Source organism: Osmerus eperlanus, chromosome 12, assembly GCF_963692335.1.
Source record: "Osmerus eperlanus chromosome 12, fOsmEpe2.1, whole genome shotgun sequence".
Taxonomy (NCBI): domain Eukaryota; kingdom Metazoa; phylum Chordata; class Actinopteri; order Osmeriformes; family Osmeridae; genus Osmerus; species Osmerus eperlanus.
This window is the reverse complement of record NC_085029.1, coordinates 9,429,455-9,448,379: the sequence shown is the minus strand read 5'-3', so window position 1 is coordinate 9,448,379 and position 18,925 is coordinate 9,429,455. Positions and strand designations below refer to the sequence as shown.

General features: G+C 51.5%; 1 protein-coding gene across 2 annotated transcripts; it reads left to right on the top strand.

Annotated features, from left to right (window-relative positions):
• The first annotated feature begins 160 nt into the window (after window positions 1-160).
• Window positions 161-15,051, top strand: rnls (renalase, FAD-dependent amine oxidase). Of its 2 annotated transcripts, none has more exons than XM_062475186.1 (7): window positions 161-505; window positions 898-1,003; window positions 1,415-1,560; window positions 2,256-2,414; window positions 11,549-11,722; window positions 12,455-12,630; window positions 14,338-15,051. In XM_062475186.1, exons 1-7 carry the CDS (start codon window positions 388-390, stop codon window positions 14,488-14,490), a joined length of 1,032 nt encoding a protein of 343 aa, XP_062331170.1. In that variant the 5' UTR covers window positions 161-387; the 3' UTR covers window positions 14,491-15,051. The 2 variants fall into 2 exon arrangements, with proteins under 2 accessions (XP_062331170.1, XP_062331169.1); XM_062475185.1 differs by having other exon boundaries at window positions 2,253-2,414.
• Window positions 15,052-18,925: the final 3,874 nt, after the last annotated feature.

Here is an 18,925-nt window from a genome sequence, read left to right as displayed (position 1 = left end):
GTCTCTAGGTCGAAAATAGATTACCATATAGGCTAAAGCAGACTTAACTATTTTGCACTGGATGTGTAAATGATGTGTAAATGATGCGCACAATCACGCCCTACGGACCAAAAGATAAGAGCACCCTTTTGAAGTATAAGTGAAAATAATGTCAAGAGAAAGGAATCACATGTGCATCAAAATCTAATTTCATCGTCAAATACATTTAGTATCGCATGTCTTGCTTCCTTGAGTGAATCAACCCGGGGTACATTTCGGTTGGCCCGCGTCCAGTGGTGTTGTGACATTTACAGGAGGTGACAATGGTAGCAATGCAGAATAGTTGACCAGACATGTGAAATTGAAGTTATATGTATTTACACATACCGATAGCCTTAATTGTCGACCATGTCGCGAGTACTAATTGTAGGAGCAGGCTTAACCGGCAGTTTATGCGCGTGCCTTTTACGAAGAGAAATACCCCACAAAGTTAAAATTGTAGTTTGGGATAAATCGCGTGGAGCAGGTAAGTTCAAAATCAAACTGTTGACACCTGTCGATGTCAGTTTTGTACTTACAGCATCATTATGACTGATTCGTAACATTGAAGCTACGTGTATCATTGTTTGCTACGCGAGGTTACAGCGTTACTGTACATACAATCATAGAGATGTGTTTGATATATGCCAAATTCAAGTACCGTACAGTCACATACCGTTGCAACGAACTAGGCAGACTAACAACATATTCTGATTTCTGAGCTAACATTAGCATTTCATAAGCATGGTCAGCATCATGTGAAAATGGGTAAAAGAATCTCTTGAGTCATCGCTGTGTGTGTGCGTGTGTGTGTGTGTGTGTGTGTGTGTGTGTGTGTGTGTGTGTGTGTGCGTGTGCGTGCGTGTGTGTGTATTGCAGGAGGGCGGATGTCCACCAGTAGAAGTCCAAACGATCCTTCCTGTATAGTTGACCTAGGAGCCCAGTATATCACAGCTACACCATACTATGCACAGACTCACAACAGGTGACCAACTTTAGTACCTGTCTTCATCTTTCTGACCGACTATTTTCACTCCGGACGAGATCCAGAACTAGGACTAGGATAAGCTGTACCCAGATTCACTTTTCTAGCATGTTGAATATTGAATCAAAGTTATATTCTTTTATGTGCCTTTGTCTGCAAATGACCAACTATTTAAAATCTCAACCAATCATTGACATGTCCTAGGATCGTGTCCTGGTATAGCTTAATGGGGCTGTTAGGTATATTTAGACACACTGTTACACAGTTACATTCAGTACATACAACCAGACCTGCTGAGAATATTGTTCATAGGAGCAGTTCTGTGGGGGTATGTTAAGCTCTCTGTGACCTTCCTTGTCAAATGGGCGACACAGACCAGACGTGTACCTTGTCTTCATGTGTGTTTGGCAGCTTCTACGAGGAGCTCCTGGCCCACGGCGTTCTGAAGCGGCTGGAGTCCTCCGTCGAGGGCATGGTGACAAAGGAGGAGGGGCATAAGAACTACGTCACCCCCGAGGGCGTGTCCTCCATCGTCAAGCACTTCCTGAACCAGTCAGGTAACCCCCTCCGCGCACACACACCTTCCTCCACAGACCTCTCCACCCTACACTTCACAATGAACTACAAACAATGTTTAGACAGATGTGTGTCGGCTAAAAAGCTAGCCACCACATGTGTTAAAGCTGGTTCTGTATAGAGCATTTGGTGGACTGTGTGTGTGTGTGTGTTCTTCCTCATGAACTGCTGTGTACTTCCTGCACCCCCATCTTCGCTTCCTCTTACTGCTCCTCTCTGTCCTCGATCATGGGACCTGAATGTGGTGAGGTCATGACTGTTCTAGATTGAATTCTAGATTCTAAATTCCAAATACCAACCACCGAGTAACGTTCTCCTGGGTAACGTGCGTAGTACTAGTTCTTCAGTTTGAGCTCAGCCTTGTCAAGTGGTCTGTTTCTATGTTGCTTGTATCTATCTGCATGTGTCATTCCCTTCCTCTCCCTGAATCAAGGGTCTGCTTTGTGTGACATCAACTCCTGCTTTCTTCCACCCCTCCTTCCCCCTCCTTTCCTTTCCTTCGCTCCTTTCTTTCCCTCCCTTCCTTTCCTTCCCTCCTTGGATTCCCCCATTGCTTTTCCCCCTTCCTCCTCTCCTTTCCACCACCTTTCCTTCCCCCCTCCCTCCTTCCCCGCTCCTTTCTCCCCCCCCCCCTCCTCCGCCACATCTCCAACCACGCGTCTCGCCACCCAAGCAGGGGCCGAGGTGTCCTTCGACCGCCACGTCACCCACGTCCGGCGGCGGGGCGCGGTCTGGGAGGTGACCCGGAAGGGCGGCGCGGGGGAGGAGTTTGACGTGGTGGTGCTCACCATGCCCGTCCCCCAGATCCTGCAGCTGCAGGGAGACGTGGCCTCCTGTGAGTACCCTGGCCCTGGCTGTGCACACACACACTCATGTACATACATGGACACACACCTCCAGTACACGCATACACACAGGTACGAACACACACCTCCAGTACACGCATACACACAGGTACGAACACACACCTCCAGTACACACATGTACACGCACATACATAGACGCACACCTCCAGTACACGCATACACACAGATATGAACACACACCTCCAGTACACACATGTACACACATGCATTATACACACACATACTCATACACAAACTCAGGCATGACACACGCGTACAGCTACGTGCCTACGCTCACCTTTTCTCTCTCTAGCACACACACACACGCACATCCTCTCTCTATGTCAGTGGGTTTTGAACTCTCTCGGTCACGTTGACAAACCGTCAGATTCATGGCAAGCCGAAGTGCCAGAGTTCCTCTCAGCTCTGCTCGCTGACGAGCACTCCCAGAGCCAGCCCTGCGCTCGTCAGAGCCGCGCACCTGTGAAGGGGGGGGGGGGGGGGGGGGGGCACAGCCCTGTTTACTGAGGGGCTGTGCTCTGCTCTGCTGTTGCACTGGGGGCGAGCAGCCCTGTCACACACACACACAGACTGTTCTCATTTAACAGCATTCCTCCCAGCCCACGCTGCCCTGGGTGTTCTCCACTGTGACTGTGATGCTGAACACTTGCATGCATGTGGAGCCCTCGCCGTAATCCGCTGGCTGTGGTCGGTCCCACAACAAACCTTCCGCCCCCCTAGCGAGGGTCCCTTCCCATGCTGGAGTAATTGTCAGTGGATTAGAAGGCAGTAAGGGAAGAGATCGCAAATGACTCTGGAATGACAAGGGGTCCCAGCTCGGGTTGATTCTGGGCCTAACGCCCCACACGCATCTTGGTTTGAGGGTGGAGTATGCCGAATGTAGTGTGTGTGTTTGTGTGTGCGTGCGTGTACATAGCTGACGGTGTGTGAGACACCTGCCGAGAACAGTTATCTATCTGCGTGTCTTATGCGGTTCATTGTTTTCAGTCGACAGCAATGATGTCATTCCCTTGTGGTGCAGTGGCAGACTCTGGCCAGTGGGGGGCGGTGTGAGCTGTGAGCTGGGCCTGTATGCCCATGAGGAAGCAATCTGGAAATCATTTACACAGAATCAGGCTTCACACATCCTCCTCAGTCCTGAGAGAGCCAGGAGTAGAAGCCGGGGAAGCAGAAATACTGGCTGTAATGAGAAGACTGCATGCCCTTTTACATAGCAAGACCTCTGGCTGTAGACATTCTAGACACATTTTCAAACGCAAGATAGGGTTCTTCAAATACAAGTTCATAGGGAGGGTCAACTCTTCTCTGTAGATCTCCCCAAAGAGTATCAAAGCAGATTTATCTGGTCTCCCCTGACGTTTTTTTCGTCTGAAGGCTTCCTCAGATGGAGCTGGTGTTGTGTCTGTGGAGACCTGGCTGTTCCTGTGGGCCTCCAGCCCCCCCCCCCCCCCTCCTCCTCCTGGCCTCACAACCCCGCCTCGTGTCTGCTGCTTTTAAAGGTCCTCTGACATCAAAGAGGAGGATAAATGGGCCTATTGTTTGAAAGTTGTAGAAATGTGCGTCGTTATGTAGGCGGGTCAGGAAGGGCGGGGGGGGGGGGGCAGGGCGGGGCAGCCTTGGGAGGCCAGGTTTCGGAGTGGCCAGGGGCAAGAGAGGCTGAGGCAGCAGAGGCTGGGGCAGCAGAGGCTGGGGCATCAGAGGCTGGGGCAGGAGGGGAGGGGAGAGGTGGCCAGGGCAGGGCAGGGTAGGTGAGGGGTGTTGTCACTGGTCCAGAACCCTGACCGGCTGCAGCCAGGGACAACCGTCCTGCCAAGATCTCTAACCCAGTTCACATTCAGTTCTCATCCAGTTCCTGGAAACGAGCCTCCCTCTGTCCGTCCCTCCCTCCCTGAATGTGTGCAGCTTTCGTCGAACCTCCTCAGTGTGTCTCTCGCTCTTTCCCCTGAGCACTCCATCACCAGCACGGCCCCAGCTGCCGGAGCAGAGCAGGAATGTTGAAGTGAGAGAGAGACAGAGAGAGAGACAGAGAGTGTGAGAGAGAGAGAGACAGAGAGAGTGAGAGAGACAGAGTGAGAGAGAGACCTGGCCCTCGCCCAGGAGGAGAGGTGAGCGGGAGCAGAGGTTTGTCTGTGTGTGGTGCTCCGTACACCTGCTGGTGGTGTAGCGATGACCGCACGCTGTAGCACGGCTGCGCACGTGTCATGCTCAAACACGCGCGCGCGCATTCTGTACTCACACAGAAGCGTGCGCGTTCACGCTCCCTCCCCGCGCTCCCACACGCTTTCACTCCTACTCTTGCACAAACACGTGGTCGTTCTCTTTTACTCTCTCGGACACGCACACACACACACACACACACCCTCTGCCCACATTGGGAGTGAGCCTTGAAACGAGCCACAGAGACAACATTAAACATTACACGACCCCCGCTCCTGGCCGCTGCCCACACCTCCCTGAATGTGGGGCCTGCTGTTCCTGCTGCACCCCCAGCTGTGCTGCTCAGGACCAGGGAGGGGGGCGGAAAGGGGTGAGTGGGTGTGGTCGGGCAACAGGAAGGGGCGGGGTGCAGGTGGTCGTGCGGAGGTGTGGGGGTGGTTGGGGAAGGGGGGGTTCGGAGAGGGGGGTTGGGTGGAGGGATGACTTGGGTACAGGCACATATTAACTCCTGTACTGGAGGCGGAACGTAAAACAGCGTGGTACAACCAAGAGAGGATCGAAAAAACCTCTCAGGTATGAACCCTGACCATCACTGTTGAACCCTGACCCCCCCGCCTCCTCCCCATCCCCCACTGCTTTCCCCAGATAGCCACTCCCCCTGTTCCGAAGACACACACACACATTCCTCTCTGTTCCTCTTCTCATCCTCTGTTGGGCTTCAAAGCCAGCTTCAAGTTAAGAAACAACATTCCTCCATTTTTTACGAAACGTGTGCCTGTGTTGTGGGCTGGGCTCCAGTGATCAGACTCGAAGCCACCTCAGTCTTTCAATGAGAGACTGGATCATTCCACACAAATCGGGTCTATTTTTACACGGGACTTGTGTCTTGCTGTTATGCCGTGCGTGCACGTGCGTGCATGCGCGTGTGTGCGCGCGTGCGCTTTATCACGTGCTTGCGTGTGCGCGCGCCAGCGTCGAGGCACTTCAGTCTTGTGTGTGGAGGATGATGTCATCTCCCCTGGCTTCACTGGCTGAGACAGACTCACTGCCCCCCCGCCCCCCTCCCCCCCCCCACCACCACTACCCAACAATGAGGAGTAAGGAGAACGAGGTCTCCGACTGGAACACAGAGAAGAGGTCTTACAGCTGCACACAAGCACTTCCAAGGACTCTTTCATGGGCCACAGCGAATACATTATTAACGTGCGCGCGTCTCACGAGGGCCCCGCTCGCACGCTCAGCCGGCTGCCGGTGACGCCGTCCCGGGGCCTGCGTGTGGTACGCACAGCTTCCAAGAACACACGAGAGGGGTGTGTGAGGCGGGTGTGTGCGCGTTCGTGGTATTGACATGAGCAGAACGCAGTTTTACGGAGCCAGTCTTCTCCCTCTCCTCCTACTCCCCTCTCCGGCTTGCGGAGTGGATTACGTAACAAAGCGAGCGTATATCTACGGGCAGCGGGGGGCTCAGGTAGACACGGATGGGAGCCGTCCTGCGGTTTCTCACATTCATATTGTACCACCGCATCAACACCGAGGAGAGAGACAGAGGAGAGAGACAGAGGAAGAGAGTGAGTAGAGAGAGAGAGAGAGAGGAATGGAGGGAGTAGAGAGAGAGAGAGGAATGGAGGGAGTAGAGAGAGAGAGAGAGAGAGAGAGGAATAGAGGGAGTAGAGAGAGAGAGAGAGGAATGGAGGGAGTAGAGAGAGAGAGGAATAGAAAGGGTATAGAACGAGAGAGAGAATAGAGGAATAGAGAGAGGGTATAGAACGAGAGAGAGTGGAGAGGAAGAGAGTGAGAAGAGGGTAAGCAAAAGAGGATGAGAGGGAGTCGAGAGGAAGAGAAAGTAGAGCGACAGAGAGAGAGAGAAAGAGGAAGATGGAAGGACGAGTGACGCACAGCCAAGCCACTGAGGGGCTCGGGCCTTTCACACCTCTGCCGGGGCACGCAAACACTTCCCTAAACGTGTGTGTGTGTGAGAGAGAGAGAGAGAGAGAGAGAGAGAGAGAGAGAGAGAGAGAGAAACCACTAGAATAGAGCAGCCATGACGTCGTCCCAGCCCGGCCCCTCTGTAGAGAGCAGCCTGCTGGCCAGTGTCTAATTTAATATGTAGCTGCGCCTCTCCGTGCATGACATCATCCCTGTCTGGGGTTGGTTTGCAAGAAGAGGGGGGTAATATCAACACATCCCAGTCCCCATCTTCCCCAGTACTGAGACGAAGCCAGACACTTCCTCACACCGGAGAGATGTTTATGCTCGAGGTCTGACAGGGCTAGGAGGGAATGACTAGTTAACCTGCAGTCAAAGGATGATCCATAGATAATAAATGACCCATCTCTCGAACAAGGCTCAATTCTGCGACTGTAGCCACCCATTGCGTTGCTATAGATAAAGTGCTGGGCTCGATAAAGATAGCTTTTTCTTTTTATGTATGAGGAGGGTTTATGTACAAGGAGGGTTTATGTGTGCTAGATGATGCAACGGGCAGTTCAGGTTTAGAAGGTTGGGTGTAACTGGGACAAAGACTCTCTATATAAAGATTGTGGAACTGGCTAATTTTTACTCTGTGCTTAAAATAACCTCTCTGGGTTTGACGTCAGTCCTGGTGCCTGTAGCTTGTTGCTCTAGATGGATCTGCTTAGTCCTGAAGTTAGCATACATACACACACGCACACACACACACTTCGATATCAGAGGAGTGAACTCCCCCCAGTTCCTGCCCTGAGGTGGTCCGTTTACCTAAACAAGCTACCCTGCTGAGCTTATGCAACAGCAGACTAGCGTCATTAGCATCATTAGCACAGTTTAACGTCATTAGCCCAGCTAGCATTATTAGCCCAGCTAGCATCATTAACTCAGGCAGCATCATTGAGTCAGCCTGCATCCTTAGCTCAGCATTCATCTTTTATACAGGAAGCACACCGAGCATCAGTACTGAAATTCAAAAGCATGATCACAAGATTGACTTCAAAACTGTAGCATCACTGTAGCCTACTACTCTAACAATATTATTCCAACTGCACTGGCCATACCAGAACCATGCACTCTTGAGAATCCAGTTTGTAAAAAAAGAAACTCCAAACTTAAACCTGCCTCCAGCTACATTCACATACAGCCCTGATAAGTAGTTGAGTGAAAGAATCTCCCCCCCACACACACACACACACCCACACTTCTGACTGTCAGGTCGATATGTTTACCTGGCCGTTGCTCTGGTGTCTCTGAGAGTCTAAAGTTGAACCTGTCTGGTAAACGAGAAGGGGAGGGTGGGGGGGGGGTGAAAAATCTACCACCTCTCCCCGTCCCTCTCCCCCCTGACAGTCTTTCCTAGACTGCATCAGGTGGTAATGAGGTAACGCAGCCCAGCACACAGACGTGACATACATAATTCATGCCTGCCCCACACTCTAACCCGGAGTAATGATGAAGCCTGGCTGTTCCGTCCAGCACATCAGGCTGACCCCGGTCTGACCCTGCCTGTCAGGGGATGCCTGTCTGAAAACTCCAAGCTACGTGTTGTCCTCTCAGCCTCGCTAGCATTGGTTGTTTCAAGGGCAGGCGAGCCGGCGAGCGGCTGGGCAAGGAGACGGATAGACGGACAGAAATGCAGGCAGGCAGAAAGACAGATAGACGTGCAGGCAGACAGACAGACATGCAGTAAGACAGGCTGTCAGTTTATACTCCTCTCCCGCCTTGCACAACTTTACTTTGGACTATCCTTCTATTGTTCTGTACCCCCCTTCCCCCCCTCCTCTCTCGCGCGCGCGCTCTGTATCTCTTCACCTTTCACACCTCATTGATCCACTGTGAGTCATTATACGATTCACAATGACACACACACACATGCACACACACCTGTCTATCTACCTCACAACATAACATTCATTTTATGGTAACAACAGATGGGGGAAGGAGCGGTCATTTATGATGTGTAACTGGTCCTTGTAGGTGACTGCGTGTGTGTGTGTGTGTGTGTGTGCACGCACACATGTGTGAGAGGCAACGTGCAGATCAGCATGTTTCCTAGAGAACAGATAAACATGGTGTCTCCTCTACTCCAGAATGAGGTCAGATTTATTAGGTTTTGAGAGCGAAGAACTTCCTATAGTTAACCACACACACACACACTCTTGACTACAGGTGATTTCCACAGTCCCTCTCTCTCCTTTCTCTCTCTCTCCCCTTCTCTTCCTCTCTTTTTCCATCTGAGCAGTGCTACAGTCATAAAAATATGAAATATGGCTTTTAATTAATGCACATATACCCAGTTTAATCCGTGAACGTCAGACAACCAGCCCAAGGCTGTGAAGATGGGAGGAGCTTTATAATTGACTGCTGGTATGAATCTTGTATTAATTCCTCTCAGAGCGGGCGAGGTAGCTGTGAAACAGTTCCTTTCATGATCTATGACATCATAAAACATACCTGAGGGAGCCCCGCTCCATGAATTGTTCATTTGACCTTTGCTACCGGAGTCAGTGTGCGTGTGCTCTGCCTTCACGTGAAGCCGGCTCCTGGACTGCAGGGTGAACAGGAAGGTGCTCCCTGGGGTTACCAGCGCTGTGCGTTTTGATGGCCTCTTCTCAAGGTTATGTGCTGCGTTTACAAGGCACTGTTGTGTGAACAGACTCACTGTCCTTTTTTTTTTTTTTTTTACCTCTATGTACAGATCTTTCTTTTTTTTCTATCTCTCTCTCTCTCTTTTCTTGTCGCACACTTTGTTTCTATCATTTTATCTCTCTTCCTATACCTGGGCTTGGTTGTTGGACCAGAAGAGCTTAAGTCTTGTTCTGTGGGTTTGGTGGGATCATGTCCCCTCCCTCCTTCTCCCTCCCTCTCTTTCGCTCTCTTTAAATCTTTCTCTTCTCTCTCTGTCTTTCTCTCTTTCATTCTCTCTCGCTCGCTCTGGGCCTGGTGTGGAGCTGGATGTGTGCTGGAAGGCCAGCTGGTCAGATCTCAGCGTTATGAGAATTGATAGTTCACTGACAGCCTCCACACAGTGCCGTACTACAGTGCAGGTTTGAGCCCCAATCTTCTTGGAGAGTGAGAGAGAAAGAAAGAGAGAGAGAGAGATCATTGTCCAGTAGAGTATGTGATTCTTACACACCTCTTTTCTGCTCCTCCTTTCCTCTTGAGGTACATGGGCACCTGTGGAGGAACAGGTAATAAGAAAAGAATATCTGTACATTTATTGTCATTTTTCCTTCACAACAAAATAAAGTCTTACTTACTTTAGTAGTTCACACTGAAACAGCCTTCACAGACACACTGAAACAGCCTTCACAGACACACTGAAACAGCCTTCACAGACACACTGAAACAGCCTTCACAGATACACTGACAGACACACTGAAACAGCCTTCAGACACACTGAAACAGCCTTCACAGACACACTGAAACAGCCTTCACAGACACTGAAACAGCCTTCACATATACACTGAAACAGCCTTCACAGACACATTGAAACAGCCTTCACAGACACACTGAAACAGACACACTGAAACAGCCTTCACCGACACTGAAACAGCCTTCACAGACACACTGAAACAGCCTTCACAGACACACTGAAACAGCCTTCACATATACACTGAAACAGCCTTCACAGACACATTGAAACAGCCTTCACAGACACACTGAAACAGCCTTCACAGACACACTGAAATAGCCTTCACAGACACACTGAAACAGCCTTCACAGACACTGAAACAGCCTTCACAGACACACTGAAACAGCCTTCACAGACACACTGAAACAGCCTTCACATATACACTGAAACAGCCTTCACAGACACATTGAAACAGCCTTCACAGACACACTGAAACAGCCTTCACAGACACACTGAAACAGCCTTCACAGACACACTGAAACAGCGTTCACAGACACACTGAAACAGCCTTCACAGACACACTGAAACAGCCTTCACAGACACTGAAACAGCCTTCACAGACACTGAAACAGCCTTCACAGACACACTGAAACAGCCTTCACATATACACTGAAACAGCCTTCACAGACACATTGAAACAGCCTTCACAGACACACTGAAACAGCCTTCACAGACACACTGAAACAGCCTTCACAGACACACTGAAACAGCCTTCACAGACACACTGAAACAGCCTTCACAGACACACTGAAACAGCGTTCACAGACACACTGAAACAGCCTTCACAGACACACTGAAACAGCCTTCACAGACACTGAAACAGCCTTCACAGACACACTGAAACAGCCTTCACAGACACACTGAAACAGCCTTCAGTGAAATGGAGGGCGGGGAGCTGTAGAACGCAACAACACTCACAGATGGATACCGACCTTCTGGAACAACCCATCAACAGATTAGTTTCCCATCAGAGCTGTAGGATTTCATTGATGGGGTCCACCAGCCCAGAGTTTAAGACATACGTTCTAGTTTAATGCTTTGGTAAGTAGGGGACTAAATCCAGCATGCACTCTGCTCTACTCTGCTCATCTATACTCTGCTCTACTCTGCTCATCTATACTCTGCTCTACTCTGCTCATCTATACTCTGCTCTACTCTGCTCATCTATACTTTGCTCATCTATACTCTGCTCATCTATACTCTGCTCCTCTGTACTCAGCATGTCTATATGACCCCCCCCCTGCTTCTTAGTAGCAGCAGTGCTAGTGTTACAGTAGCATGACCTGGGCAGTGTCAGTGGTGTGTGTGTCTGTTCTGTGTTCTTCTGTTTGTACTGGAGCCAGATATTATCCTCCAGCACATTGTACAGCCAGAGCACTGAAGACAGACTCTTCTGATTCTGACCCTGATCCTATAGCACACACCCTCTCACACACACACACACCCTCTCTCACACACCCTCTCTCACACACACACACACACATACCCTCACACACACACACAGACTCTCACACACACACACACATGCAAACTCACACTCTCTCTCCCTTGCTGTGTCCTCAGTGATGGGGGAGGACCAGCGTGGGCTGCTGGAGGGGGTGAGCTACTCGTCCAGGTACGCCCTGGGTCTGTTCTACGCCCCCCAGGCTCACATCCACGTCCCCTGGGCGGCCCGCTACGTCTCCAACAGCCCCTGCATACGCTTCATCGCCATCGACGACAAGAAACGCAGTGCAGGTTAGTCCGCTCTCTGACACCCCCCGCCCCCCCCCCGGTCTAGTCCTCTGTGTGTGTGTGTGTGTGTGTGTGTGTGTGTGTGTGTGTGTGTGTGTGACAGACAGGAGGAAGGTAGAGAATGAGGGTGAGAGGAAGGGAGGAGGAGAAGATTGAGGGAGAAAGATAACCCTAAAGATTGAGAGATAGAAAGAGATGAAGAGCAATTAAGATAAAGAGGGGTGAGGGACGGAGTGAGAGATTAAGAAAGAGGGTGAGAGATGGAGAGAGAGGGGTGAGAGATTATCGCGAGAGAGAGAGATAAGAAAGCTTGTGAGAGACGGAGGGGGGAGAGGGAAGTGAGAGGAAGATCAGTGTGAGCCATGTAGAGGGAGATAGAGAGGAAATAGGAGAGAGAGGGAGATGGAGAGAGGGAGAGGAGGGGGCGTGAGAGGATACATGTCTCTGAAGGTGCTCCTCTACCTGTCGGTTCTCATGCCCAGCAGTGTTGGCAAGACAACATCTTAATCACAGGGCCTGTTAAATATGACTTCTCTTCTCATCTCCCTTTTGTCTGCTTCCTGCCTCCTATCCCTCCCTCCTGTCTTCTCTCTCTCCTCTTGTTCTCCTCCCCTCTCTCCCACTCAACCCTCCTTTCCTCCCTTCTGCTCCTTTCCACGTTGTCATCTCTTCTCTCTACCCCTCTCATCTCCTCTGCGCGTGTGTGTGTGTGTGCGCGCGCGCGTGTGTGTGTAGAGTCCCCGGACCACGGGCCCTCCATGGTGGTGCACACCAGCGTTCCGTTCGGCGTGCGTCACCTGGAGCGAGACAAGGAAGAGGTGGAGCCTGTCATCCTGGAGGAACTCAACAGGCTACTTCCTGGTCTGCCTCAACCAATCAGTGTCAAGTGTCAGAAGTGGAGGTACTCCCAGGTGAGAGGGGGGGTTGATGGGAGTTGGAACAGAGCTTCTTGAGTTAATGGGCTCGACTCATGGCATGCCTGATATAATCAGGCACGACGGAATCGTTCCAGATGTAACTTTTTTGGGGGGACTAAAACTTTCCAAATGTAAAAAAAAAAAAAAGAAAAAAAAAAAACATGTAAATGTTGATGCATCACAACCCCCTCAAGCACTTCAAGAGGTTTCAGAGACGCCTTCCTCCCTCGCCGGCTGTCCGGTAAACAACAGCTCTCTGCCCAGGTTCTGAATGGCGCGCTTGTGTGTGTCTGTGTGTTCGTAGACGAGCGTGTTTGACCTCATAGAACAGCCCGTTCCTTCCTGAAGTACGTGCCGTGTCCTGTTTATAAGCATCATGACATCTAAATCAACAGTGTGTCTATCTTCATGTATCTAACGGTGCAGTGCGCTGCTATGTCCTACTGTGGAGTGCTAGGGGTTCTGGGAGGGACTATGTGGTGGGGGTTAGGTATTACTGTGGAGTAGATGGGGGTACCATGAGGTACTTAATGGTTCTATTTGGTTCTATGGGCCGATGTTCTAGGTGGAACGACATTAGGCACTACGGTATTGTGTGTTTTTGTCGAACGAGACCACATTCTCCTCGTCTACCAGAAAAACGTCCCCCACACACACACACACACACACTTGTGCACGCACACGTGCACGCACACACCCACACTCTGAGGCTGCGCTGGGCCGGGGGTCGGAGGTGAGGGAACATCTGTGTGGGAGGCCCGGAGCCCAGGCCAGGGCCTTTGGAAGAACACACACACACACACACACACACATGCACGTATATACACACGTACTGTATACACATGCACAGATACACACACATGTACACACGCACGTGCACATACTGTATACACACACACACATGCACATAAACACACATAATCACACACATGTATGCGCACACGCACGTGCACTCACACGTGCACGCACTCACACACACAGGCACGGGTGCCTGGACATTTTGGGTAGTTTATCTTTGACTTCCTCTCCCCTTCTCTTCTCGCTCTCTCTTTTCACTCCTTCGTAGCAGAGAGAGGAAGAGGGGTGAGGAGATGATGATGATGATGATGATAATAGCTGTAAATGGTCTGTGATGTGTGTGTGTGTGTGATAGCTGTGTAACGTCTCTGACGAGGGATATTACCATCCAGAGGAAATGGCCTGTGTTTCCTCCTCTGTGGACGGACATGCTCCCATGTGCACGTAGCTCCGCTGCAGCCGTGCACGGCGGGCCTACGTGCACTCCCTTAGTTCCAAACACCAGGCAGTGATGACCCCGAGGAATGCCAGAGACCAATGAGCAGGAGGTGTGGGCTTGGAGTGTGTGTGTGTGTGTCTGTGTGTGTGCGTGTGTGTGAGAGAGAGAGAGTGACCATGTGCTCGTGTGTGTGAGAGAGAGTGTGTGTGGGATGGTCTCTTGTCTGCCAGAGAAGGATAAAGTCCCACAAATGAAGTGCTAAACGGACGGGGAGGAGGAGATAGGATGAACCCGTTATTAAGCTGCATTAGACGGATGCTAACACTCCTTCTACTCCCCTCCCTAACCCCCATCCTCCCTGACCTCCTGTACCTCCCACCCCCTCCACCTTCACTGTCCTCCTCCCAAACTCCTTAATCTCCCTCTCCCAACTCCTCACCCCCTTCCTTCCCCCCCCCCCCCAGGTGTTGACGGCGGTGACAGGCTGCCCTGGTCAGATGACTCTGCTGGCGGAGCCTCTACTGGTGTGTGGAGGAGACGGCTTCACACACTCCAACTTCGACGGCTGCATCGAGTCAGCCCTGCGGGTCCTCAGCGTGCTCAAGTCCTCCCTCTGATGTCCCCCCTCCCCAAACACACACACACTCGAACACACACACACCTCAAACACACACGCACACCTCAAACACACACACACACACCTCAAACACACACGCACACCTCAAACACACACACACACACCTCAAACACATACAAACATAGACCTCGCACACCTCACACACACACATACACCTCACACACACCTCACACGCAAACACACACACAAACACACTGCAGGTCTGCATAAGCTGTAATACCACCCAGCACACAGGGGGCACTGTGATGGCTGTGTGGATGTGTTCATCAAGCCAGGCCTGGGAGGGGTTGGTTTCAGAACAAAACGTTATTCCTTGAAACCTTCCTGTTAGGAACCTTGACCATCCACTAAACTTGGACATTCACAGTGTAAATGTGAAGCCAGAGGAGGCGTTCTGAGGCGGGTGTCTGACCTTGTATCTAACCCTGACCCTGACCAGGGCCTGCTTAGACTGGTTCAGTCTGGCACACCTCAATGAAGAACTGTAAATATACTTGTTCATGGTTTGTGGAGAAAAAAATAAAATAAAAGTTTCCAACCATCCTGTGTGTGTGTGTGTGTGTGTGTGTGTGTGTGTGTGTGTGTGTGTGTGTGTGTGTGTGTGTGTGTGTGTGTGTGTGTGTGTGTGTGTGTGTGTGTGCGCGCGTGTGTGTGCGTGCAATGGCAGGTGGTGGGGTAACTAATGATCCTGAGCTCAGGGCAAAGTCAAGGAGAATGGATGTAGGTAGTCAAAAAGCGATTAGGAAGCAATCAAAATGCTTTAATGAGTGTTACATGATGCATTAGAAAGAGAGGTTACACTCAGCCAGGGACAATGGGCTGAGCGCGCCACCCTGCATCACCTGACCCAGCCAGAGAGCTTCTCTCCTGGGTACAGGTGAAGGCAAGGGGCCCTGGGGGGTGACCAGGAGGAGAGGATAGACGGATAAAGAGAGAGAGAGAGGGTGATGTCGGCAGGAACAAAACGAGAGGGGGTAAAAGAGCGGTGGATGGATGGACAGTAACAAGAGAAGGAGCCAGAGAGCGGAAAGGGCGATGGAGAGAGGAGAGGGACGTGAAGGAAGAGGGACAAAGGGCGATGGAGAGAGGAGAGGGACGTGAAGGAAGAGGGACAAAGGGCGATGGAGAGAGGAGAGGGACGTGAAGGAAGAGGGACAAAGGGCGATGGAGAGAGGAGAGGGATGTGAAGGAAGAGGGACAAAGGGCGTTGGAGAGAGGAGAGGGACGTGAAGGAAGAGGGACAAAGGGCGATGGAGAGAGGAGAGGGACGTGAAGGAAGAGGGACAAAGGGAGATGGAGAGAGGAAGCGTGGAACAGAGACAAGAGGCAGAGGAAAGAGAAAGAGGGAAAAAGAGAAAGCTTTTGCTCCAAGGGGATGCATAATTTATCCTCGTCATCCTGGGACGGGAGGGGGGGAGAGAGAGAGGGGGAGGGAGGAGGGGGAGGGGGGGAGAGCTGGTTCTCAGTTGCTTCAGCCTTGCCTCTGCCTTGCATCATATGCCTGCCCCCCCCACCACTCCCCCTCCTCTCACTCATTACCTCCATCCCCCCTCCTCCTCTCCCCTCCACCCCTACCTACTTCTCTCTCCCCTCCCTCTTTCCTTGTCTCCTCCTCAATCCCTCCCTTTCTCCCCCTCAATCCCTCCCTTTTTTCCCCTCTCCCCTCAATTCCTCCCTCCCTGTCTCCCCCGATCCCTCCATCCCTCCCTTTCTGTCTCCCCCTCTCCCTCCATCCCTGCCTCTTTCTTCCCTGCTGGGGGGCTTTGATCTTTTTATAGCAGCTGATAAGAAAGAATTGGTTATGGATGAGGAAAGGAAAGGAGGAGGAGAAGGGAGAAAGAGAAGGACGAGGAAAGGAAGAGAGGAGGAGGACGAGAGGGGGAGGAGGAGGAGGAGGAGGAGAGGACTGAGAGAAGCAGAGGAAAAGAAACACATTTCGGGAATTTGTCTTTGGTGCAGGCACAGTATATACCCGGAGGGCTTTTGTGTGTGTGTGTGCGTGTGTGTTGTGCAGGGCAGGATGGTACTGGAGCAGTGGTAGGAGCCACACATACAGTTCCGAGGGACGTAGAGTGTGCCAGTCCTGCTGGCAGAGCGTGGCATGGTGAAGGACAAAGTCAGACCAAGCCTTTGTCTCGATGCCAGGGCTCTGTTTAAATGCTCCCTCTTTCTCTCTCTCTTCATTTCTCTCCTCTCTCTCGTCCCTCCGACCCCCTCCAGTTTGACAGGGTTTAACATGCTCTCATGGGGTTCTGCACATCCACTCGTTTCTCTGGACCCCCTGCTTTTGTGTGTGAGCGCTGTGTCCTGCGCGTGTGTTTGAGAGAGAGAGTGCGTGTGTATGTGTGTGAGAGACAGTGTGCGTGCGTGTGTGTGTGTGCGCACCACCAACTCCCCCCCTATCATCCATCCTCCCCCCCCACACCCCCCCCCCCCCTCGCCACACAAAGCCGAGCAGTCTGCCTGCTGTGGGAGATGGGGGGGGGGTGGGGGGGGGCTGTGGAAGCGTCTGACCTATTTTCGGAGGCGATTCCTACCAACGGAGCGCTCTGCTCCACATCGCATCTCGCCGCTCTGCCTCCGCGCTGCGCTGGCTGCTGAAACCGCCGCTGCAGTGCACTCTGGGTAGTGCATTAGCATTTTTGCTAAGTCACTGGCAGATGGCACCAGAAGTTGAGAAGACGGTGGGATCTTGACCCCCCCAGCCCATGACAATCCGGACCCCCTCTGATCCCCCCCGACCCCCATTTCCTCCACCTCCCGAAAATCAGGTCGGCAGGGTGTCCCGTGACTGAACAGCTATCCTCTCTATTAAGTGGAGTCTCTTCACCCCCCTTCAACACACACACACACGCCTGTCCCTCTGGAGCGTGGGGGGACAGCAGGGGAGCTGGGGGGGAGGACAGTCTCCCAGCAGGAGGGGGGGTGGGGGGGTGGGAGGGGGTCAGTACCACCCAGGGAAAAGGGATGCTTTCTGGGAGAAAATGACAGGAGATGACCCTTGGGGTTTTAGGATCAGTAGCAAGTCCTGTTGTTTGTGTCTGTGTGTGTGTGTGTGTTTATGTATGTCTGCTGTATGTGTGTATATGTATTCTGACTGTGTGTGTGTGTGTGTGTATGTATTCTGTGTGTGTGTGTATGTCTGCTGTCTGTGTGTATGTACATATGTCTGCTGTCTGTGTGTGTATGCGTGTATGTATTCTGACTTCTGTCTGTGTGTGTGTGTCCTCCTCTGCCCTCCGTTGGCTATGTTTGTGTTAACGAGAGGGGTGGAGCAGAGGATCATGGGAGGATGACATCACAGGCAGTTCGCTGAGGCATACTGAAGCTCTAAGAGCTCGGTATTGATCTAGGACTGACACACACACACACACTGTCTGCGTCGGGGCACACACACATACACTTTCTCCTCACACGTACACAGCCTCTCACAAACACACAGATTTGTCACGCTCGCACACACCTTCTCACACGTACACACTCAATCATCTGTCTAAGACAGTGGCAGCTCATGTGGTTTGCCAAGCAGTCAACCCAACCTCCCAGCCTAGCCTAGCCCAGCCCAGCCATCCATCCAGCCAACCCAACAGTCCAACCCAGGCCAAACCAACCCAATTAGCTAGTCAGTCAATCAATGAATCAGTCAGTCGGACCAGGCAGCCAGCCAGCCATCCATGCAAGATCTTTCAACCCAGGTGACTCAGGCCCAACTTGTCTAACAGGTGTAGGTGCTCTCTGAGAATCAAAGAGACAGAGAGAGATAGAGAGAGAGAGAAGAGAGAGAAGAGAGAGAGAGAGCGAGAAGAGAGAGAGAGAGAGAGAGAAGAGAGAGAATGTATTTATAAGTCTGTATATCTTTCGTGTCTGTGTGCTTGAGAGAGCGGCCCAAGATGAGCTTAAATTAGAATCCCTGTGGCCCTAAGGAAGTGATAAGTGGGGTGGAGGGGGGGGCAGGGAGAAAGGGAAAGAGAGAAATTGTGAGAGATGAGAAAGGAAGGGAGATCACGGAGAGAAAGAAACATTGAGAGAGAAGGAAGAAGGGAGGGAGGAGGGAGAGTTAGCATGGAGCAGCACCACACCCGCTGTGCAGGAAGTGAGCACTGTCGAGCTCTCAGGGGAAATAAATCATCACACACACACAAGCACACACACACACACACGGAGTGTATGGAATAAGTCACAGCAATCAGGTCACAATTTAGCTACTCACTCAACTTCTAGCAGTTTCATGCTGTGGACTCAGTCATCTCTTTCCCAAACTCTTCTTTTTATCCCTCTATTATCATCCTCCCACCCCCTCCCTCTTTCACTCTCTCTCTCTCTCTCTCTCTCTCTCTCTCTCTCTTTTTCTCATATATTCTCTTAACTTCTCAGTCTGAAATAAAAAAGCTCCTTTTCAGTGTTCTGGAGTCTGA

What these genes read in the sequence shown, in the direction of transcription:
- rnls (XM_062475185.1), top strand. Translation starts at nt 388, where the DNA reads ATGTCGCGAGTACTAATTGTAGGAGCAGGCTTAACCGGCAGTTTATGC. An exon ending in GCAGGGAGACGTGGCCTCCT is followed by an intron (nt 2,415 to 11,548) that starts GTGAGTACCCTG and finishes CTGTGTCCTCAG; the next exon opens with TGATGGGGGAGGACCAGCGT. An exon ending in AGAAGTGGAGGTACTCCCAG is followed by an intron (nt 12,631 to 14,337) that starts GTGAGAGGGGGG and finishes CCCCCCCCCCAG; the next exon opens with GTGTTGACGGCGGTGACAGG.